Genomic DNA, 24,722 nt, shown 5'->3' with positions numbered 1-24,722 from the left:
GTGCCACTCTCCTATGTGAAGAAACACTGGGTGTCCTATTGAGCTCAGGACACAGCACTGTCACTCAGAGCCACTCACTTGCCTGGTAACCCTTCATCTACTCTTCTGCTTTGCCTTTCTGAATCACTGCATTTCAGATTCGTCTCCTACAGACAACATGCAATTAGGTTTTGCTTTTGAGCCAATCTGAAAAATTTTTTTTAAAGCTGATTTTTTTTTTAAAAAATGGCTGTTCTGGGGATTAAATATTTTAAATGCTTAATATAATACAGGTACATACTATGTCTGAAGATAAAATAATTAATCTGATTAAGATAAACAAACAAAAAAAACACTCAAAAAGAGCAGAGACCATGTAGAGCACACTGGGAAAGACCATAAAGCTTGCACAGGAGGCACTTCCCCCCACCCCATTCCAGACCACCACTGCCTTGTGTCACAGGTGATCCAGCCACATCCAGACACAGTGGCCCAAACAAAAAGCTGTATCATTCCTCAAGAAGGAAGATGCATCTCAAGGTTCTAGAACATACTACCTGAGGGTGGAGCACTGCCTTGGGCTGTACTTACATTTCTCAACACTTAGCAGTAGCTTAAATCTAGGTACCTTCTGATAGGAAGTGAGGCCTGATACAAATTAATCTGCAGGTGGTACATTTACAGAAGTGTAACCCAGAGGAACACTCACTAACTAGATGGGGACAAAACCAATTCATAGACACTGAAGAAAAAAGCAGAACACATTTTTTAAAGGTTTTGGATTCAGTTTTTAAAAAGTAGCTGATTTATGAATTCCTCTTAACTTGTAGAACACAAGTTAAAAATTCAGATATCAATACTTGGTCTTTTTAGGTGGGGGGTAGAAGACTGGGCCATCTTTACAGACCATCATTGACTGTGTAGCAGCCACCTTGGTCAGCCACACTTCCTGCTTGGGTGACAGCAGTTCGCCAGGCTCTGTGCAGTTCCGCAAATGGAAGTCCTCCTTAGTGAAGCACAACTCTATCTGGCTAACTGTTTGCACCTCCTCACCCTGAAAATAAAAAGTGATAGATGCTTCAAAATTCAGACCTTGGAATATCATCAGTTTTAGGATCATGATATGTTATAGAGCTGACTTTAAGACAACAAAAACAGTGGCTCCCGACCTAAGACTGCAGACTCTAGAAGCAAATTTCCTCTACCAACAGAAGAAAGCCGGCCACCATGAAGGCAACAAGCAGCTGAGGTAAATGAGTTGTGGGCAATAGGGCTCAGCCTTATGCTCACTTCCCCAGCCCTGTGGTAAGGGATGTGCTTTTAAGCTAAGAAAAAAATTAAAAACCATCTACAAAGATTCATGCAGACCCAGCTGCATATACATCAAGACATTGGGAGCTTTTATAGGTTCACAGCATCCTACTCCTAAAATAAGTCTTTATCAGCTGAAAAATGAAACCACAATCTTGTGAATAAATTGGACAGATAACTGCAATTAGAATGACTAAGACTAGCAACATAAAACTCAGACATTTTCTAACTTAGTATTTTCCCACCCCCCCACACACACACCACTATCCCTTCTAGGTTAGGTATATTCTTATTGGGTTAGGTGGCAAGAAAACAAATTCTAGCCTAGTATTGTGTAAAAAACCCACACTGGTTCTTTCAAAACATACACACAACACATGGCTTCACACAAACATACCTAGATATATGTGTGTGCACACAAGAAGACTTACACACACCTGTGCACATACAACACATGCCTATACTCATGCTCACACATGTGCACACACAGAAAAGGATAGACATGCATGCACAAGTACAATTCCACCCTGAAACCTCCACAGTGAAGACAACAAATGACCAAACATGACATGTCTGACCTGTGTGGATGGAAGGCACTGGATCTTAGGGACGACTCCATAGATTCTGGTAAGGGCGTCTTTAAAGTCTGAAATCTGACATTAAGTGAAAGTGTATTAGAAATGAAACTTCAACTAGAAAACTGTAATGTTCTGGTGACTGGTCTTGAGAATGCCCTCCCCCAGCGCTGAGGGAGAGGACATCAGCAACATGAATTCTATCCACCAGACTATCAGGTACTCCCACCATTTCCTTTCCTTCTCTGCATCTATCTTTCTTTCCACCAAGCAGCTTGACTGTCTATCCCATTCTCTTGTTCCAGCCCAGCCTTTCCTGGCCAGAGTAGTCCTATCTGAAATGCCCAAACCACAGCTACCCTTGCCAACCAACTTTTATTTTGTCTTCTGTAGCCCTCAAAGCTTTCTCAGCCATTCCACTCTTTAAGCCCCTATTCTTCTTGTACCTCCCCATGGTTATCACTTCTTATGTCACAGAAGAAAGCCCCTCAGGGCACCCACCTTCCATCCTGAACTGCAAACTTAAAGACCTGTAGGTGCCCTGACCTCCTCCATCTCAGAACAAGGAGCCCCAGACCTGCTCTATTCTGACAGACTCCTCCACCTCCAGTCCTCTCCTTTATGGTCTCCTTTCCCTTTGTAGTCAAACCTCCCAAGAGGACAAGGGCACCTCTCAACCTGTGTGTTCTGACTTCTGCAGTGGGTGCCTTCCTATGCCCCTCAGCCCACCCTGACATAGGCCTTGCCCTCCATAGAGCTCTCCTCTCTACCCCACCCCTACTGCCTCACACAGGAAGCCTTCTGTCCTTCCACTCCACTTTGCCTCTTGGACGTTGTAGAAACCCAGATTCTAATTGTCCAGGTAGATCCAATCACCCTGCTCTCTTGGCTGAGTCTCATAGAGGCCTGGGCCTTGTCCTCCACAGCCAGGCCTAGCTCCTCCATGTGGCCTGTCCCACAGTTTGCTGAAGTACTGTCCTTCCCTCCACTCTTACACTCCCACTCCAGCATCAGACAACTGGAGACACAGATTCTGCTCTGGGCTCCCAGCACTGGCGCTGCTGTGGGATGATGTCCTCATGCCACAGTGTGATGGGGCTACCCTTATCTCGCATAGCATCCCACTCTGCTGCTGGTCCTTGAAGAAGTGTTCATTCTTGCCCTCCAGCACTACCTTGCCTCTCCTCCTCAGGATACTCTTCCCTAGGCCCCCAGACTCCAGAAGGGTCCACTTTGCAGGAAAGGTCTATCTACCAAGGAAGCACCCCGTGAGTCCTAGCAGCACAGCCCTGCTTCCCATAAAGCAGATGTGTGGAAAGTACCTGGATATTGGACACCAGGCAGGAAGCCTGAGGAAACTCAGATGCACTGTGACCGGTTGGGACCTCTGCCCGAGTCCCTGCATGCATTCTGACACTTTGCAGAGAGCTCAACAATGGCTGTCACTACCGGCCCCTAATATCTCTGAACACCAAGTTCTGGGCAAAAGTATAAGGCCCATTCCCCTCACTCCCATTATACAGTTCAGACTAGGACCAAAGGCCCTGCAAATGCTCGTCCCACCCTGTATGGAAGGGTCTTCAAGGTGCAGCTGGTAGCTTGTCCTTCAAGCCACTGGTACCTTATGCTATACTCTCCACAGAGAGGAACAGACAGCAACTGGGAAAGTGACTACAGTCTAGTAGATACCACTGAGGGAGACAAAGGCACCATTTACTGCACAAACTGCCAAGGCCATAATAACTATTCAACATTCAGAACTATAGAACTGCTAAAGTCAGTTACTCTCGATCTTTCTTTAAATCCATACTGTGTGATAAATACAAAAGCTACCTCAAAGAATCTGATATATTTCTCTAAAGCTAGAGTCTGCATCTTTTCCATAAATGCAGATAACGTTTTGGGCTTTAGGGGTAATATGTCTGTCTTTGCTTCAACTGAAACAGATCTGGGGCCACTCCCCCCTGCCATGGAGTATGTACTAGCTACCAGAGCAACACTTATAGCACATTTGGCTACAGTCCAAGATCCAAGGGAATTTTGTTAGCAAATTAGACAACCCAGAAGTAAAAACTGTATTTTCTATATCCTTCACAGCCAGTAAAATCCGCTAGTGCTTAAATTTCTGTATCATCTAGTTTATTATATAAAAAAATCCTAAACAACTTTCCTCAAACATAACATATTATTAAGCTAAATGTGTTTTTCAAATTCATATTCCACACAACCCTCAGAACCTACAGCACACACACAACACAGCAAGGGCCATGAATCTGTGCTTCCAAATCACTGGTCTGACTGACCTTCAATTCATAATCAGTATGCAAATGGGAACAAAATTCATGTATAATCTATTTAAAGCATAGAAATTAGGAGGAGGTTTTGTCAGTATTAGGGCTTATATCTAGATGTAGCCCCCAAAGCTTCATGCATTCACAAGTGGGTCTTTTAGGAATGACTGGATCACAGGTGTGATACTGGATTAGTCCACTGATTGGCTTAGCATGGTTCTTGGTGTGAGTAATGAACTTACTGAAGAAGGATGGCACACCCTGGGTGTGGGTGGCACCAACCAATAGGCTTGTAGTCTGGACAGAATAAAAAGGGAAAGACGAAGGACGGCTCACTGCTTCCTGCTTGCCATAGGGTGAATTCTTTTTCCTCTTCCATGCCCCTCTGCCATACTACCCTGCCTTGGAGCCAGGACTACGGACTAAAACCTTTACAAACTGTGAACCAAAATAAACTTTTTCTCCTTTAACTTATGGATGTGAGGTATGTTGTCCCAGCAATGAAAAAGTAACCAGGAGAGTTGGGTCATTTTAAAACCCAACAATGGCTCACAGGATGCAATGACACGCTAGGTGTCCTTAGTGGAGTACATTAGATAGGAAGCTAAAGGCAAGGCTTACGTGATAGTAATTGATAGATGGTTCAATTCCAAATTTCTGGAGCACTCTGAAATTTAAAAAAAAAAAAAACTGTATAGTGAAGGTCCATTTTCCTTTTTTATTCTTCTGAAACAGCCTATTTCATAGTAAAAATTACAACATTCTTAAAGGAGAGTGCTTTTTTCCCATGACTCAAACAACAAATCTGTTAACCAGAGAAGCAGACAAGTGGCTCCCACTACAACTTTCTTGCCTCACACATATGCCATCCAGGTAGCCCCCTTCCAGAGCCCAACCTCCCAGAGCACTCCCAGATACCACTCCATCACAGCAGGCACACACACAGCACCACCTACTGGCAACATATTTTCTCAATGACAGCAATTTGGTTTCTCAACGTGTCCTAGGAAACTGCGTATGGCTAATCTTTAAACATGTGAAATGCTGATAACTTTGAAAAATCTTCTAAAGCACTGCTATAGATAATTCTACCAGAGCACCAGACAACAAACATTAAATTACGTGGTATGATGTAAAAATTCTTAGACTGAGCATTCTAGAATTTTCTATAGTCCCCATCACTTTCTGATCATTCTGGATTATGATCACAAAGGGTGAATAAAAGTCAGCTTCCTCTCTGGGTCCTGAGTGGTCATCAGCCTGCTGCAGCTCCTGGGATAAACAGGAAAGTGGTGGTGGGCAAGGCTCCTTGCACCTCTAGCAATGCCCCATTCCCACATGGCTGCATGAACTGTTGGTGCCACAACATCAAACTCCAAAGACGCTGTGCCAAGGCAGGTAAACTTTTCTTAATTAAAAAAAAAATTATTAAAAGTTGCAATGATAATGTCTTAAACTGGGTTAAATATATTATTAAAATTAATTTTACCTGTTTCTCTATTTTTAGTGACATTATTAAGCCCAGACATGTGGCTCATGTTCTTTTTCTATTGGGCAGTGCCCTCCTGATGCAGGTGGCAAAGACAGAAAGATGCAGGAAAACCTAGTAACTAACCTAGAACAGGTTCATGTCTTCTTCTGAGTTACAATTAGTTTGGTTTAACCCTAGGTCTTTATCTGAGGGTTCTTGGAGAACTTCCCTACAAGGTACTCTGCACTTTCTCAGGATTGCTGCCTTCAGAATATGAAGTGAATAAAAAATTGTTTTAAGCTATGACAACTTACATCAAATGAGAAAATATAATTTGTAATAAAGGCTTTTTAAGGGGTCTTAAGTTTTGACTCCTTAATTTTAACTTTATGAGCGCTAAAAGTTTTAGATTTTCCTTGAAGAAAGAGGCAGAGTAATTTTTTTAGAACTATTGTATTCCGGGATGGTTAGCAGTCACCGGGCTCCCAGCTGTGCTGTTTGCTCAGTGGGGCTTAGCAAGCACTTGAATGGGGTCTGCAGGCTGGCCTTGCTGTTACCCTGAGACACCAGGGCTATGCAAAAAGCTGCTGAGTTTCACATTCTGTAAACAGGACCTACTGTACCTAATTTCTTAGATAGCTTATGTAAAACCTTTTAGACAGGGCCACTGTGTTCTCTCTGGCATGATCCACCCTCATGCTATAAGGGTATACTTCTTTCCTGCTTCTTCTTGGCCCAAATTCACTCTTCAGAGCCTATTTCTTTTCCTATCATTAATAAATGATATTTATTTGTTCTCCTTTTCCTGCCTGGTTAAATGAGAACTGTTGCACAGTTAACCTCAACTTACATACCACAGCAGGGCGCAGCAGACTGGACTGAGATCCATATTAGAAACAGAGGCATTGTTCTGTCTTTGGAGGGCTAAGTGGGCCCTAATCTGTCAAATTTTCAGGAATAAGCTTCCTTGAATGTGGGAAACCAGGTGTGAGACTGAGGCCTGGGTTGAACTCTCCTTGAGATGTGGGGAAGGGGACAGCAAGCTGTCCCGCTTCTTGGGCTGTTCAACAGCATGCCAGCATCAACCAGTTTCAAGGAAAGAAAGAGCAGCTACAATTGTAGTCTAATTTTAAAAAACACACATTTGGGTATCGTCTACAAATTATGAGAACCTGATAAACTTTCCCTGAACCCTGATCACATGCTTGCCTCTTCTTTGTGCAAGTCTAATAAAAGTGAGGAACACTGTCAGCTTGGGGCTTTTTGTCCACTACAGGCAAAAGTCCCTGGGCCTCCTCTTCCAAATTCTTTGTGTCTGTTCTTTAAGCCTCATCTGCCTCTCCCCAAATCGGCGATAAACTCGTGGGCTGGCCTCCTATACGTCTAACTGCAGTGCTCTTACATTCCAGAAGCATATTCTCAAAGTTAATTCTCACAATGGCTTCTGAAGTGCTCAGTACTGACATTCTGTGGGTAAGGAAGTATTTCCTAAGGTTTTGTTCTTGCTGCAAGAGAGCACTACTTCCTCTAAGAACAACCTACATATTAAAGAACACATACAATACCTATACCAGTTAACACACACAGGAGCTGCCACACATTACTGGTTCTTTAGCTCCTAGTATATATACTTAATAATCAAGATTTTTAAGAACTTTAGGAATATGAGGGTGACCCATTTATTCATTTTACCTCATGGAACTAAGATCTAGAGATTAGGTAAATAAATTGAGCAATTAGTGTCGGCACCAGAATCAAAGGGCACATTTAACCCCTTTCTCTGCTCCTGACACAGTGTCACATCATTGTAATCCCACTTAGGAGGTTGAAGGAAGAAGTTAGTAAGACCCTGTCCCAAGAGTAAAATAAAAAGGTCTATAGATGTAGCTCAATGATAAAGAGGCCATGGATTCAATTCCCAGTAATGTAAAAACAAAAGCAAAACACATCACGCTCTGGAGGCTGGTAGCTTCACACTCTTTACACTCATCAGCAGAGTATTCTTTGTTGTAGCTCCATTTCTCCAAAGGCACTTGGCTTCTCCTGTTTCAATGCTTGATCTGTCAATTCAAATCCCAGATGTGTTTGATCAAAATGACACAAGAGACCATCTGTGTGAGATGGTGACACATCACTTGTGGATACTTTTGTGTGTGTGGAGGTAGAACACGTGTCTAGAGAACCATAGAGGTTTATTCATCTGGAAGCAGATTTGATTCAAACACCTTAAATATGGCTGATGAGCAAAGGCTCCTGGGATGACTCTCATCTGAACCAGAAACATTCTGACAAAAAAAACCTGCATAATTACAGCTAGCACTGCAGATACTGTATAATGTCATTTTTTCTTTTTAAAATAATCAACAGACATTTATTTCTCACAAAGTGTAAGATCAACACACTGGCAGATCAGGCATCTGGTGACAGCTCATTTCTCACAGATAGCAGGTGTCTCTCTGTGTCCTCCAGGGGTAAGAAGAAATAGCTCTTGGGGTTTTAAAAAGGAAACTGACACTCCTCATATCTTGAGGGTGAAGATCCAATCACCAAATTCCAGGGGGACACATGTATTCATTCAGCCCACTACAGCCAGCCTCCTGTGCTGAAACCCTCCTCACTCTGTCTTGTCATATTTAAAAAACTAGCTCACTGGCTTATTAAGGTCACTTACAATGAAGGACCGTAAGAATTAACACGCTTGATGCCACAGAAGTGTCTAGATGGCACGGCAAAAGATAGCCCTCAGCTCTCTTGTGACAGACCCTGGTGAGGAGGGTGGTGGGCAATGGCCCTTGTGGGGCTCATTGTCCTTACAAGTCCATTGGCTCCTGTATTGTGGCAACACATTCCCATCTCTGGAGCTGAGGCGAGTGCAAGCAGTGGCAAGCCCATAAGCAGTGGCAAGCCCATATGCACTGGGTCATCTCTAAAGCTGAAAGGACCCTCGTTCACCACTTTCTGGCTGTTAAGGCAGAAGCCCCCTCATACTCAGGATCTCCGGGAGACTATGACTTTGGCACAGTGTCTGTCAGGAACAATGACTGACACAGCTGCCCTGCTGGCCCTCTTCATAGAGCCACCTTACTGTCAGGACCAGCCAGCATCCAGGCAGCCTGAGCCGGGTGGTCACATTCTAGAGTGACTGTATGTGCACAGAAGGGCCTGGAGCATTTGTCAGGCATGACCCCTCCTCAAGGTGCCAGCACACATGTGGCAGGGCTGCCAACAATCAGCAACCTCTCCTCATTCTTGGCCACTGGGGGGCCCCGGCTTGACAGCCATCTCCAGGTTGAATGCACGCACCTGGTGAGGTCAATCTGCTTGTACAGCACCAGGCTCTTCCCAAAGTACTTCTTCTCAGAATCCAGGGCATCCAGCTGGGCAGCACAGGTGCCATGCTTCTCCCACTCATGCTTCCTGCAGGTTCACGGCAAGACAATATTCAGATGTGTTTTCCTCACACACAGCAGTCACACAGTGGGCATGCCACTGTATCACCAGATGGGAAGGATACAATCCCTCATCTGCAACACAGGCAACACAGTAGTTTCCCTGGGCTTAGAACAATGCTCCACTGCCATATGACCATCCCGAACGAGCACTCTCCATCTTGTTTTCCACCACTCATTAGCTCCAGTTCACCTCTACAATCAGCTTGTTCAATTAACAGCAAATCAGAGCTAAGGGAAAAAAAATGCCGTTGTTCAGACACCCACCAAGCCATACAACAATATGAATTTCCTGCAGAGCTGGTGCTTGACAGCCAAGGATTTCAGAGAGCAGCACAAACTTCACTTTTCCAAAAGGAGGCAAGAAAGGGCGGGATGGCTAGTAACCAAGAAAGGTGCTGGCCTGTTCCTAGGGCAGCCTCTACTAATTTTTTTTTTTTCTTGAGACAAGGTCTAGCTCTGCAATGCAGGCTGGCCTTGAACTATGTAGCCCAGGCTCGGCCCGAACTTGTGGCAATCCTCAGCCTCCCAAGTGGCACCACACCAGTTTAAAACTTTTATTTCCTTTTGATTTTTTTAGACAAGGTCTCACTTTGTATTTCAGGATGGCCCTGAACTCACTATGTAGCCCAGGCTAGGCTCAAACTCGCAGTGATCCTTCTGCCTCTAGCTCCCGAGTGCTGAGATTACAGGCATACGCCACCATGCCTGACATATCAGTTTAAAACTCTTGAAGGAGATGAGATCCTGGCCCATTCCTGTTTCTATTTTTGCTTCTCAGCCACCACAAGGTGAACATCTTCCTCTGCCACATGCTCTCACCATATACAGTGCTACCAAAGGCCCAAAGCAATGAGACCAACCTCTGAAACTGTGAGCCAAAATAAATCTTTCCTCTTAAGTTGCTTTTCTCAAGTACTTGTTATAGTAAAGCTGACTGACACAGTTCTCAGAGATTCATCATTTGAAGTACACTGCAAAGTTACATGTAAGTGCTTTTTCCTGTCTCCCTCCACTTCAACTCATTATGGCCATTAATTACTTTGAAGCCATTTTCCAGTACACAAAATATGCAGAAAAAGTTTGAGACCTGAGCTGTCCATCAAAATTTTCACCAAAAGTAGTTCTCTTTTTTGAAGGGTGATTTCAACCAAAAGACCCACAGTCAGCGAATCCTGAAACCACACAGCCTTGGGTGAAATGTCACCCAAAGTGCTGATGACTCAGGGTTTTTTAAAGCCTCTCACTAAACTCAAGCTTTCATTTTTAACTAAAAACTCAACATAAAAACGTGTCTACATTAATGTTTCTGGGAAAATTTGATCAGTTATCATCTGAATCTTAAATTGTCATATTGGAGGAAGACATACGAAAAACAGAATTACCTTCAGTTGATATAATATAAACTGTCAATTTTTTCTTCTTAAAAAGCAATAGTTTTACAAACTATCCTGAATTAAACACAGCCTGTCTGCCCTAGGTCCAACTCTTACAAACCTCACGGGTGTTTTGCTTTATTAGACTAAGGACTCTGCCTGAAGTGAAAATCTTATCTTCTCTCCTCCACATGTTGTCTTTGCTTTTGGGGGGTGTTTTTTGCTGTTACTGAAGATTGAACTCAGAGTCTTTACACTAAGCTATACACCAAGCCATTAATTGTTTTTTCATTTTTGAGACAGGGTCTCACAAAGTTGCTAAGTTGGACGGGCTGAGCTTGAACTGCAAGTCTGCCTCAGCCTCCCAGAATGCTGGGATTACAGGCATGTACCACCACGCCCAGGTTCTTCTTCTTAATATTTTTCAAAGCAACAGCACAATTTCCGTAACACATATTCTTTCCTGACTTTTATTAATTCCTAGATGTGCAAATATTTTAGTTAAACGTCAATACAGTTTTCAAAAATGAAGTCATGAATGAAATAGCTTAGTTACTTTCCTTGTCACCGAGACACAATATGTGACCCCTGAAAATTAAATGAAGAGAGGTTTATTTGGGCTCACATTTCAGCCCATGGTTGGTGGCTCTGAGGCAGGAGGGCATGGCACAGGGGCATGGTGTAGGACTAGCTGCTCATGGCATGGCAGACAAGAAGCAGAGTGAAGAGAGGAGCCCTGGAGGGAGATTAAACCTTTCTGGGCCACGCCCTCCAGTGACCCACCTCTTGTGACCAGATCCCATCTCCTAACAGCAAGCCAGCTATGAACCCCATAATCCAATCGCCTTCCAAAAGTCCTACCTTTGAGCACATGAGGCTTTGGGGAGACCTCTAGATATTAACCGTAACAATAGCACATAGACTAGAAAACAAGTTTATAAGGTAAATTCAGCTTTTTGTCATTTTACCCACTGGAGAAAGGCACCAAAAATGGCATAACAGGATCATTTCTAGATAAAAGACCATGCACACTTACCAACCTCAGAAGATAGGCTCTACTGTCTGTTTTCTGTACCTCTCATAAAATTTCCATTTAGAATGCATTCATACCGCCTCCCACACTTGTGGCAAAAGGTACATGATGACTGTCTGAAACCTGGACTTACCAGAACCTGCTGCCATTCAATGGGTGCTTTATATCAGGCCAGTACAGATTCATATCCTGGAAAAGATCCTGTGCATAATTTAAGAAAAAAAATGTATATAAGACCTAACAAACTCAAAACAGGAGGTAAATTTGATAAATTAATATATTTAAAAGTTTGAGCCTTATTAATAACATTTAAGTGAATAAAATGATTCTGCATTCTTCATGAAGTATATCTTTAAGATATATGTAAACGTGAAATTTGAGTAATCACACAACTATATGTGGAAAATACAAGCTCTCATAGGTGAATGACTAAACAGACTATGGTAAATACAATGGAATGTTACTCAGTACTAAGAAGAAACCGCAACACTGCAATGGAGGCCACTTGTCCTCTAGCTTTGTCAAAACTTATAAAACAATACAACACAAACAGCAAACCCTAATGCAAACTATGAAATGTAGTTAATAAGGTATCAGAAGCTAGGCAGCACTGTGGAGGGTGAGTCAGCACCGTGAGTTCAAGGCCAGCCTGGGTGACACAGTGAGTTCAAGACCAAGCTAAACTACATAGTAAGACCCTGTCTCAAAATAATAATAAGAAGAATAAGAATAATAATAAGACAACGACAAAGAAAAGGAGGGAGAGAAGGGATCAGTACTGGTTCCTCAGTTGTGACTAACATAACTTTGGTGGTGGAGGATGTTAATAGGGAAAACTGCAAACTGTACCTTCCATACAATTTTTCTGTAAACCTAAAACTCCTCTAAAAATAATGTCTGTCAAAACAAATACAAGCTCATATTTTCAGAGAAGAGCTTGTCTGAGCTGAGCCTTGCTATTCTATGCAGATGGTTACGCTAAACCCAACTTGAGTTCATTGTTTGATCTCTACCTACCAGTATTAGACCAAAACCGGAAAAATTTCCCAGACACACATACAAACTTAGGATAGCTTCACCTTCCCCTGCCTTCCACTACTCCCATTAGGATGTTTCTCCTCCTCAACCCTCTGGTAACCATCTCACTACCCTCCTCCTTCCCTCAGGAGCTGCCCACCCCATCTCTCACTTCCTCTCACTTCCTTCAGAGCTACCCTCTCAATCTGGCTTGAGCTCCATCAGCCTTTGGGGTGGACACGGGGGGATGATGCAATTTATTTTCCAAACTAGACTACTTTCGTTTGGGACAAATGCTAAGTTCAACATTACGTTACACAAGTAAACCAAGACTGTTCTGAAAGACCAACAGCATGACTACCAAAGACCAGGCAGTCCCTTGACCCAAGTTATTCTGGCCTTCCTTTTATGGGTCCTCCTTTCATTGACACTTCAACTGCACCCCTTTTTCCCTGCCTTCCCTCCTCCTGATTCCATTTTCATAGGCCCCTTTTCTATTCTGTTTTTAAATGCTGAAGTTCATCCAGTGTGGCCCTGGATCTGTATCTACATGGTTGGTCCTGCCCTGCCCTGAGAGATGACTGAATACACATAGGGACTATTGTACCCACTAAGGAAAAATAAGCATGGTAGAGTGCTATATTCCACATGAATTAGGAGTACCTCAAAAAAGTACTTCTCTTAACATCGCTGACTGCATTCCTATGGCTCATTCTTTTAAAAGGAGCTTCTGAATTGGAAAGGCCCGTCATTTTCTCCCAGTTCAGAGTCCCTATGTAGCACTCACCCCACCTATGGCTGGAAAGGTCGGCCCTCAATACTGTGTGCCCATTCTCCAGCATAGCTGCCCACAGATGCCTCTCCAGACCCCACATTACCAGATATTCACTTTCTGTCACTGACCCAAGAGCCCTGGGACTGGAGACTAATTGGGGCTGGCAGGCAAATATAAGGGTCTTTGCTCCTCTTTATGCCCTCTTCCCACAGCTCACTTATTCTGTGGATTGGGTCCAGGGGAGAAAGGTCAATTTTTATTTAACTTATGGGCTTGTTTTAGATATTAATAATTACTAAAACATTGCCTAGGGCTCAATCCTAACTTGATTTTGAGGGTATACGTTTGAAGAGAGTTAATGTAGGTTCAATGCTCTACTACAATAGAAAGATAATTAAGTTTATACCTTAATCTCATCTAAATGAAAGTGCCACGATGAATTACAATCTTCCACTCTGTCAGGCCTTGAGATCCAAATTTAAAAAAAACAAAATGAGAAATATTAGTCTTGGTTAGGATGGCTTCTATATGACATTAGAATAGACTTTCATTAAAGACTGAAAAGAAAAATTCTAACTAAGAATTCCATATTCTCTGCAAGCCTTTTAACAAAGAATGCTTAAAAACAAATAGTCACAGTTTTAGTTTCTTTGGAAGAAGAAAGAAATGATGTTTAATACATTCTTGCTGGCTTGGACCACCCATGGTACATGTATGACTGTCCCATCAGGCTGCTTGTGCCACTGGTGGTAGTAGTGGTACAGTCATGCATGGGACAGGCATGCGTGTACCACGGGTAGTCCAAGCCACCAGCAGCAAGACACAGAGATTATGGCTGTTGTGAACAGTTAAAAAAGAAGAAATAATCCATACAGGCTGGCTTTTTGGTAGAGGAAGCACAACAGAGGGTGCTTTGGAGTTGGCCCACCATGGGCTGTTTCCTAGAACAGTGATGCTGAGCAATCTGACTTGGGCCACAGCCATTCCAAAATGCAGCATGAAAATAAAGGAGCTTGTACCTCTAAACTGTGACACAATCAATGAGATAACATACAGTTGACACACTCAAAAATGCTTGGCCCATAACAAGATCAGTTAGCATGACTTTTGTTTTTATTTTTTAGGACCAAATTCACACTCCTTGATTTTGAATTTTCTGCCCTCACATGTTTGATTCTGGACACATTAACTCTCATTCTCTAGATGCTGCTTAGTTCATCAAGTCCTTACAGTGACTTTCAACGACCCTTTAGAACCCCATGTAGGCCAGGATGCTGCGGCTTTGCAATCATGAGGCTGTCCAGAAGCTGAAAGCAGCACAACTTCCCCTACACACACACACACACACACACACACACACACACACACACACACACACACACCCAGGAGGAGAGAAGCCCTGCAGACTTTGACTCCAGCGCCTTACAAATGAAGCAGCCATCACAAGCATACAATCAAGGTAACTGAAGACAGCAAAGAAATTAAACAAAATTCAATAAAGACCAAAGCCTCAGAGAACCTGGGAAGAAAGTGGAACTGTAGCCAAGTACTTGGGTCCCTATTTAATCTACTTCCTAACCCTCTCCCCCATTTCTAAGGGACAAGAAGGTACTAATAAGAACCAGAACAAAATAGATCCCTTCCAGGGAACAAAGTAATGTGCATAATTTAACATCACAAATATGTGTACAAATAAATAATTAACTAAGTATAATTTAGACAAAATCAAAAAATAAAGTATTTGTGAAGTGTATAATACTCTTATTTTCCCTCTCTCTTACATACATACGTATACATACATATATGTCACATGTTTATTTATATAATGGGTTCCAAAGAAAGAAAAAAGTAAAATATTAAAACTTAGGGATCCTAAAATGTTCCCAGAATCCCTAAAAATATATTTAAACTAGATTGTTATTAGCCTACCAAAACAAAATACACATCAGAATTAGGGGTGTGTTAGGAAACAACTATTTTAAAATAAGGATCTGATATACTGAATAAACCCCTAACAAAAATAACAAGTATAATTATTAAGTTTAGATTCAAGCTACAATTTCAAGTTAGCTAGCTTCTCCCCTTTCATCAGACTTTATTATATTAAATGCTTGCCATAGTCCATGTATCGTCCAGTAATCCAGAGACTTTTCACAGTCATTAACTTCCTGGGGAGAAAAGACACAATGAAGATAATTGGTTCATTGTTTAAGAACATTTAGCAACCCTACTTCCTTTCAACATACATCACAGGAGCATTACTAAGCCAAGGTGAACCCAGTATTACTACTATACAATATCTTCATTCCAGGAACAGGCTCAGGAAGAAAAGGCACTGGGGCTCCATGTTCTAGGCCAGGCCTCAATTTAGCAGACTAGAGTTAGACAGCTACTTTTGCTTTTTATATGTACTCACAAATTAAGACAACCTAATGGAAATACATTTGCCCCTGAATAATCTGCTAACTATGTAATCAGAAATAAATGTTCTGAACAAAGGTTGATAATATCCCGTTATACTACCAGGTCTGAGTACATTAGTGAAGTAATAAGTATCAAAAACTCGAAGCCAAGAAGTACAAGGTGAGGATAGTATACTCTTGGCCTCAATAATAAAGATAAAAATTTAGTACAACAAAAAATTTTTTAGGGGCAATGGTTTGCCTGTCAATGGTTCGCCTAAGATGGAATTTTTCCACAATAAACAATCAAAAAATTAACTTGACCCATCAGCCTGAGTAAAATAGATCTCAGGTCCAGACCTCACAGGGACTAAGCAAAGTTCGAGGAAAGACAGGCATCATGCTCCATCTTGTCCAATCCTTTCCTCTGTAAATCACTTTTTGTGGGAAGGCAGCTTCTTTTCAGGCTGGTCAAGAGATGAGGAAGGGCCTGTTTTCAGTTGCTGAAGTGCCCAGTGACAGCTGCCTGCTACAGAACAGTGGGCAACAGCCTATAAAATCCAAGCGACAGAGACCATATACTTCAATCTCTGTTAGCACCCCAATTCCATCCCTAAGGAAGCCTTACTTCCTGTAGCCCACAGCTTATGAAGAGCAATGCCAGCACCAAACATGAGTCATAAGGAGGTAACTCCAACAAGGGATCACTTTCTTCCATTCCTCAGCGAGTACTCATCAGCTCCTACAGAGCTTGAGGTTGAGGACAGAGTGGAAACCAAGACAGACTGTCCAGGTACTGTACTGTGGACATCTCAGAGAAAGAAGCCCAGAGACAGACCCTGCAGCCAGGAGGACACCTGGACTGGAATACCAGCACTTTCTTTTATGCAGCCATCTGGTTTGAAATAAATTGTCTAACAGTGACATTTAGCTCATCATTTTTTAAAAAATCTTGTTACTAAAGCCTCAAGGCAGGAAGGCACTTCCCTGCATATCACATGCAGTCAAGGGACACACCCATATCTCAGAAAGGCCAGAACTGAAGGTGACTCTTCTGCCTCTGACCTTGAGTCGTAGCTCTTTCTCCACACAGGGAGACTTCAGAGGTCAGGGATTCCTCAACTCCCTGCCAACTAAAACTTTGTTCCCTGCGCCTTCATTCCATTCACATCCCATTCCACCCCTGCACCAAAGAAAAAGAAACAGCATCAGGAGGGAAAAACAGACAAGTTGTAAAGTTTGGAAAACTGAAAGCATAGCAGTCTAATGTATTAACAGAGACACAGTTGCAAATGAGATTCCAGACCAAAAATGTATAATTTGGTGAGGATAATGAGTGAAATTTCACTTTTACCTGTCAACAGAAAAGTAAATCAGTGAGGAAGCAAGAATGTCCTCACTACTCAACGCTAAAGGTGAAACAAAAACCCAGAGTGCTCCTAACTTCTCACTCTGGCAGGAAATGATGAAACTATATCTCACCTACTGGCTACATTCATCTTGCATAATTCAGAGGCCTCAAAATTCAAAACTCTTAGCAAAATTTCATAAACACTGTCAATGAAATTAGTGCTAGTTCAGGAATATGATAAAATACTACAGATAACTTTGCAAAGGATACCAGGATCAGCTTTGTAACTGCCCATGAGAAGGACCAGTCCTAGAAGGAACTATGGAAGCAAGGCAGGGTTCCAGTGGGAAGAACCTCAGCACTAATGCCCTAAAAAGACAAAATATTAAGGACAGCTAAGTTAGATAGAAATATCATAGGCAGTTAGACAGGACTGAGCCCTCAGAAAGTCAGGACAAAAGGTAAAAACACACTATAGCTGTGGCCAGAGTCACACCAGCTGGAGGCCAGGCCTCAAGATAATGACAAAAGGACTGTAACAAAAATGGCATGGAAGGATGAGACCACCCGAGCTGGCTAGCGCAAGCAAAGAGGTAGAGACTTTATTTAGAGGTGGACTGACCGCAAGCAAGAGGCCCCCAGCCCCACACACAAAAAAAAGCAGAAAGCTTCATTGGGCATTGGAAGATGTCTGGCATATCTATTACATATAGGGGTCAGAGCAAATATTTGTGGTCAGGGTCCATGCAGCAATCAAGGCAGATGTATGGATATTTTCAGGTGACTTGGCATTGAAAAGATGCATACTTTGTAGTTGTTATCTCTATGTTGGGAGCATCCCATCCTGCTTTTGTTGTGCGGAGACAGCACCTGCATGGTTGCCTGTTTTGTGGTTTTTGTATCTTGTCAAACTGTAGCTTGGAATTAAAGAGCATATTCATTAACCATTTCACGACCTGGTCAAGCCTGACAAGGACCAGGCCTTCATACTTCCCTAAAGGATAAGTGACAACACCTGGTCTAGTAAAGTCTAGATAGACACCAGTTGCCTCACTGGGTGACCAAGACCCCCAGATCCACCACCTGCCTGACTGAGTTCTTTGTTCTTTCCATGTACTCTTGCTATGTGATTTACGTCCCCATTGCATCACTATTACCTAAGTGACTATACTTGTAACTTATTGGGTGAGCATAGCTTTAAACGACATTGTACCCATGTGGGTTTTGCTCTACAAAACTTCCCTAAAAAGTGTGGTCCCCAGCTTCCCATTTGGGTCCTCCTGTCTCTCTCGGGACCTATATCTTTCCCCCTCAATAAATATTTTCCTACTCTTAACCTCTGTTGTTCCTAGAATTCATTCTTTGATTTTAGAGAACACAAACTCGGTGTATCAGACATCTACCAGGTTGGGAGATATAACATTTTCATATTTCATCTCCTATATCAAAAAAAGACACAAAGCAGGTCAAACCCACAGAAGGAGAAAGCTGTTGTTGTTGCCAAGCAGAACAAAGAAGGAGGCAGGCATTGTTTCTCAGATCCTTTGCACAAGTGGAAGATGTTTAAGCAGACTTCAAACATAACATGGAGGAGACAAACCCAGCCCCATTGTGAATTTTGATCCCCAATGATGTATCCCTGTCTCAACTTTTGTTCAGACTTCAAATATAACATGGAGACAAATCCAGCCCCATCGTGAATTTTGATCCCCAATGATGTATCCCTGTCTCAACTTTTGTATCTGTTAATTTGGAAATAGGATACTTGCAGATGTAATCAAGATAAGATAAGGTCACACTAGATTGGGGAGGGCCCATAAATCCAAACACTTAGGTCACGAGAAGAGACAGACACAAGACAGGCAGACACAAGGAAGGTGATGTATCTATAAGCCTAGGACACAGCTGGAAAACTGAAACAACAGCAGGCTAAGGTAATAATGGAGACACAGATACAAATGAGATTCAGAGGAAGTTCTAGAAACCTAGAACAAACACCTTCAGCACCCTATAGAAAGAATCAACCCTACTGATGCTTTGATTTCAGACATAACCCCTCCACAGCTGTGAGAGAATTAATGTTCTAAGTCACTGCGTTTGTGCCTTTTGTTACAGCTGTCCTAGGGAATTAAACATGGCCCTCTTCCAGCAACAATGTCCTGTTTGCAGACGCAGCTTGCCTGGAATAGCTCCAGCCTCCAATACTGGACAGGGCAAGGAGGCTGGAGGCTTGGTCAGCCAGCAGCATCCAAGCAAGCACATGTGCCTGTAAACAACTCTTTACAAGGGTTCTACGTCAAAAGGGCAGGTTGAGGGGGAAAAACTCACCTTGCACAATGTTGGAGGCCAGAGTTGGGTCAAAATTAGTTTTTTCCACTCATGGCTGCCACTGTTAAAAGACAAGAAGCTTATTTTTCTTTTTTTTTTTTTTTTTTTTTTTATAACAGGGATTGAACTCGGGTCCTTGAGCTTGCAAGGCAAGCAATGGAACCACTGAGCTAAATCCCTGGCCCAAGAAGCTTATTTTTCAATAACTTCTTTAAATTTTCAGGAAAAAAATCTATCCACTCATCTGTTCAACATTAAGTATCCATGAGACTAGGGATGCTGCTAGAAACAAAGTCCCTACCTGCAGTGCACATTCCTAAGAAATTGATAAACACCATAAGAAAACACACATGATGACCTTCAATATTAAGTGGCAAAGAACATAAATACAAGTGTAAGAGGTCAGGCAAGTCAGAAAGGGTTCCACTGAAGGAAAGCAAATAAGCCATAAAATGCCTTTCTCAGCTAGGCATGGTGGCAAACGCCTGTAATACCAGCACTCTGAGAGCCCGAGGCAGCAGGACTGCATGTCTGGACAACTTAGCAAACTGGTGATATTGCCTCAAAATAAAACATAAAATAAAACAAAATACAAAGGACTGGGGATGCAGCTCAGTGCCAATCTTTCTCCTAAGGACACTGGAGCAGTTAAGAAATATAGATGCATAATCTTTTAGCTTCACTCGTAAACCTGTAAGGTCCTGAAAAGTGGACATCTTTTTGCAATTCAAGTGGCAATCAAACATGACCTGAGCTAACATAAAAACTATTTAATGTCACTACCTCACTCTGCACTTAGATTCACTTACTGCTCCGTAGAACTACTGACATGTGATCCATCACAGGGTGTTATTTCAGAGGCTACCTAGGGCTGTTATCTAGAGCACGACCTGTGCCTAGCACCCCTCACATGTCATCAAGAGCTTGGTATATACACTGTATGTCACGTGGGCTTCTTGGAACGCAGTATACGCAACACGTCATCACGTGTTATCTAGAACACAGTAGGCACATCTAACTGCCTATACCACAAGTCTGAAAACTGTAAAACTCACTAAGACTTCACAGAAGGTAAGACAGAGATATAAGAATAATATTCAACCTCCATATGATATAGGGGAAATATTATAACTCCCAATCTGTCAGATGTCAGATATTCCAAGTTCATTGTCCCCAAAATTGAAAAATGAATTCCAAGGAACAATGGAGGTGAAGAGTAGGAAATACTTATTGAGAGGAGAGATTTTAGCTCTTGAGAGGCAGAGTAGTCCTGAAAGGGTGGCTGAGGACCTCACTTTTCAGGGATAAGTTTTATAAAGCATAACCACATGGGTACAACATGGGTTAAAGCTACGAACAACCAATAAGGTTACAAGTATAATTGCTTAGGTAATAGTGATCCAATGGGGGGAGCAAGTCATATAGCAAGTGTACATGGAAAAAACAAAGAACTTTTCAGAAAGGTGATGGGTCTGAGGGTCTTGGTTACCTTCCAAGGTGGCTGATGTCTACCAAGGCTTCACTACCAGGTGTTACTACTTATCTCATCCTCTGGGGAAGTATGTAGGCCTGGCCATTTTCTCTTTATCTTGAGGCCTGGCCTCCAACTGATGTGCCTCCAGTCACAGTTGTAATGTGTTTTCATCTCTTGCACTGACTCTCTCCAGGGTCCAGGCCTATTTGACTGCCTACAATATTTCTACCTAACTTAGCTGTCTATAATACTAGGACAGAAGAAATAAAGATAGTTAGGAAGGAGGCAAGGAAAATCACAATTTAAAAATTGTACTTTTGGGCCAGGGATTTAGCTCAGTGGTTCCGGCACCTACCTCATAAGGACCAGGTCCTGAGCTCAATCCCTGGTACAAAAAAAAAAAATACTCTCCTCGCTAAAAATTGTACTTTTAAGAAGACAACAACTTCAAGACAAAGTTATCCAAAGTTACCCATATCTATACTTCCTAGGCTTGTTTATGCTTCTTTCCTTATAGGCCTATCACACTCAAAAACCCTTAAAGATACTTTAAATCTGTTAGCTTAGTTGATAGGGTAAAAGCAGAAAGCTAGCCTTGAGAAAGAGAAATAGATTCAGAGATTTCAAAGAATGTTTTTAGGCAAAACACCTTAGATCAACCACACACAGAGACACTGCCAAGTGGCACACATCTGTAATCCCAGCACCAAGGGGAATGAGGAAGAAAGATCATCATGAGTTCAAGGCCAGTTTGGGCTACACAGTAAGGTCAAGGCAAGTCTGAACTGCATAGCAAGGACCTGTGTCAAAAAATCAACCAAACAAAAAACAATGGGCTGGGCCCTGCCTTTCGCCCTATAATAGGCCACTGTTTGACTTATAAAATTATCTACCTGTGTGTAGACCATAACTTCTTCCTGTAAACTAAGCTAAAACATTCTATAGATTCACAAATTCCACTCCCCCAAAACACATAAATATCCTCAGATCTGGATTATATTATGCCTGTCTCTTATGCCTAATAAACCTCATTATACTCATACTGATATGTCCTGGAAGTTCTTTTTACTGTGATGGAAGTCAGGGAGTCTGAGACCTGCCCCACTGGTGAGGTGAGTCATGGTTCCCCTCTCTGCTTCAGGGACTACCTGTCCACTGACAAAAGTATTACAGGCAGGTAAGTTAGTTAGAAATTAATATTGAGATGGACTAGACTCTCAAGGAAGTCAGTGAAAAGTAAAAACAGAATTGTGGCTGGAGACCAGGCCGCACGATAAAGATACAATGGCCAGGCCCACAGGCCTCCCTGAGGGATAAGCAGTAACTTGGAATTATATTCTAATTAGTACCACCGGGTCCAGGAAGCCCAGCTAGGCATCAGATGCCCAGATGGGTGACCAGAGCATCCGGACCCATCCCTTCCCCAAAATGCCTTTGTTCTTTCCATATACCCTTGCTATGTGACCCGCTTCCCTAATGGATCAATATATTGGCTAAGTAGCTATACTTGTAATCTTATAGGTTGATTATAGTTTGACCCATGCTGTACTCACATTCTGGCTTTGCTGTATAAATTACCCCTGACAAAGGACCTCGGTGGCAACCCACTTGGGACCCCTCCTGTCTCTCAGGAGCTCTCAATAAACCTTTCCTACTCTTAAACTCTGCTGTCCTTTGGGATTCATTCTTAGATTTCAGGGAACACAAATTCAGCACATCTGACCTCTAACAGGTTGGGAGTTACCTTTCTCCTATAACAAAGGGTCAGTGAAACTGTAGTTTATCCACAACCAGAACTCCAAGGAGGAGGCCTGATATGGTTTAGAGGTGGTTTGTCCCTTAAAGGTCCACATCTTGGAGGCTTTGAGGTAGATGAAATAAAAACTAGGTAGAAAAGAGACAAGGAAATTGAGATTTTTTAAATTGTACAATACATTGAAGAAAAATTGCACCTTCAGAACACAAGCAGTTTTTTCCTTCCCTTTTCTTCTCCCAAAACCTAGAAAACCTGGGTAATTACTCACTTTCACCTACAAATGGGTTTGTCCCTTCCTTTTTACCTGCAAATGGTCCTCTTTCCCCTATAAACAGACCTTTGTAGGATTTCCCATATGAAAAGGCCACTATCTCACTATGGGTGGGCCTTCATTTTCCACCCACTAGACAAGACTAAGACTGTACATTATCTTCTTGAATTCCAGACTCCTACCACCCAAAACACTTAAAAGATCCCCAGTTTCCAACTGTATTGTGCCTCATTTCTCTGAGCACCCACACTCCACTTTTAGTGTGTCCTTTATCTACCTCTAATAAATCCTTCTCCTGCCCTCTTTTACTGATTGGAAAATTCCTTTTTTACGACAAGAGTTAGGGAATCTACAAACTTATTTTAAAAGGGTGTGTTAAATACCTTATTTCAGCCTCAGGCCCCTCAGACCCAGCTCAGTGACAGTGGCACCCCCAAGTCACAGTACTGGGATCTTTAAGAAGTGGGTCCTACTGGGAGGACCCCAAGTCACCTGAGGTTGGAAAGGTTTAAGGTTTTCTCCTGGGATGCTGGTTAGCTGTTCTGAGAAGAATTGTTACAAAAGCCTGAGCTGGCCCCATAAATCTCTCTGGCTTCCTTTTTGTCCGTGATAGCTTTCTTCTTCATGTACCCCCCAGGTCTTCATCAGGACTGGAGTCAACGCTTTGAAGCTCCAGAACTGTGAGATAAATAAACCTCTTGTCTTCATAAGTACTCAGCTTCAGGTATTTTATTATAGTAACAAAAAATGGACTAATACAAGGTATCTAACTATATTTACAAGGTTTAACATACAAAGCGTTCAAACTAGAAAGTACTCCTTAAATGGAAAAACTCAGCACTCCCAAAGAGTGACAATTCTGTCAGCTGCATGCATTACACAAAGGGCTGGGGAATAACACACTACAGCCTAAGGCCTTCAGCTAACGTTCATTGATCCCTCTGCCAGGCACTATTTCAAACACTCTGGGCAACTCACTCCCCGTACCAACTCTGCGGGAGCACCAAGGCCACACAACAGGAGAGAAATTAGGGTTAGCACTCACCCAGCACCCTACACTGCCTCCCGGGCTCTGACCTTTGGCAAATACAGCTCTTATTCATAAAACATGCTTTCTGGAAACTGAAATACCATGTTATCTCTTAAAGTATACAGTAAAATAGCAATAGCGCTTAATTAAAAAGTAAAACCCACCTTTTCCACCCCTCCTGTGCAAGTATGAAATGCTTCTATAAACTTGACCATTACACAAACAGAAAGGAAAAAGGTTAAAACACGGTGTTCAAATGTTGGCCTCTCCCGCAGAGTTAACATCGGAATCACTCATGACACCCCGCGTACCCTTTTCTACTCAAGGGTAGCGCCCCTAAGCAGTGGAAGGGGCGCGCGCTGGGGGCCTCCGGAGCGCCCCGAACACGAAGCCGGCGTCCCCGCGGGCTACTCCGAAGTCTGGCACACACGGGGCCTCCTTCCTCCCAGCCTGCTCACCTCCACGGCCGGCCCGCGCCGCTCAGGCAGCACAGCGCCAGGGCCCAGACCAGGAGCGCGCAGCGCACGGCCCGGGGCGCCATGAGATTCTCACACGGCGTGGGATCGAAGGCTCGCGCCCCACAGCCCAGGAGGCTGAGCAGACGGCCACCTAGCAGCTCAACAGCCTCAGCGCTTCCGCACCACCCAGAGGAACTCGGTTTACAGACGTCGGCCGATTCGCACGCCCCTAACACGCCCCGACGCCGGACGCCACGCCTGGTCGGCCTAACGGCCACGCCCCCAGGCGACCCGTCGCCTCTCCAGGCCAAACAGACACCGCCTCCGCCACCCCCCCAACCCCCCCCTACTCCCGCCATCACGCCACCCCCCAGC

At 43.0% G+C, this 24,722-nt stretch overlaps 1 protein-coding gene across 3 annotated transcripts; it reads right to left on the bottom strand.

Annotated features, from left to right (window-relative positions):
* Window positions 1-222: 222 nt before the first annotated feature.
* Rnaset2 (ribonuclease T2) lies at window positions 223-24,572 on the bottom strand. 3 transcript variants are annotated; one of them, XM_004856926.4, is made up of 9 exons: window positions 24,348-24,572; window positions 19,359-19,419; window positions 15,393-15,445; window positions 13,684-13,741; window positions 11,619-11,686; window positions 8,931-9,044; window positions 4,778-4,823; window positions 1,869-1,943; window positions 223-1,033 (listed from the first exon to the last, which is right to left on the bottom strand). In XM_004856926.4, exons 1-9 carry the CDS (start codon window positions 24,428-24,430, stop codon window positions 833-835), a joined length of 759 nt encoding a protein of 252 aa, XP_004856983.2. In that variant the 5' UTR covers window positions 24,431-24,572; the 3' UTR covers window positions 223-832. The 3 variants fall into 3 exon arrangements, with proteins under 3 accessions (XP_004856983.2, XP_087049639.1, XP_087049640.1); XM_087193513.1 differs by lacking the exon at window positions 24,348-24,572 and adding an exon at window positions 24,054-24,090 and having other exon boundaries at window positions 673-1,033; XM_087193514.1 differs by lacking the exon at window positions 19,359-19,419 and having other exon boundaries at window positions 673-1,033; window positions 24,348-24,535.
* Window positions 24,573-24,722: the final 150 nt, after the last annotated feature.

This window comes from Heterocephalus glaber, unplaced genomic scaffold, assembly GCF_053883595.1.
Source record: "Heterocephalus glaber isolate CG9 unplaced genomic scaffold, H.glaber_assembly_v1.0 deba00001593, whole genome shotgun sequence".
Taxonomy (NCBI): Eukaryota; Metazoa; Chordata; class Mammalia; order Rodentia; family Bathyergidae; genus Heterocephalus; species Heterocephalus glaber.
Note: the sequence above shows the minus strand (reverse complement) of the source record. Positions and strands in the feature narration are given on the sequence as shown.

Coding starts and splice junctions, on each gene's coding strand:
- Rnaset2 (XM_004856926.4), bottom strand. CDS start 24,430: ATGGCGCCCCGGGCCGTGCGCTGCGCGCTCCTGGTCTGGGCCCTGGCG. Junction 19,420..24,347: donor GGCGCGGGCCGGCCGTGGAG/GTGAGCAGGCTG, acceptor GTCTTTTAACAG/TGGCAGCCATGAGTGGAAAA. Junction 4,824..8,930: donor AAGCAGATTGACCTCACCAG/GTGCGTGCATTC, acceptor TTTAAATTTCAG/AGTGCTCCAGAAATTTGGAA.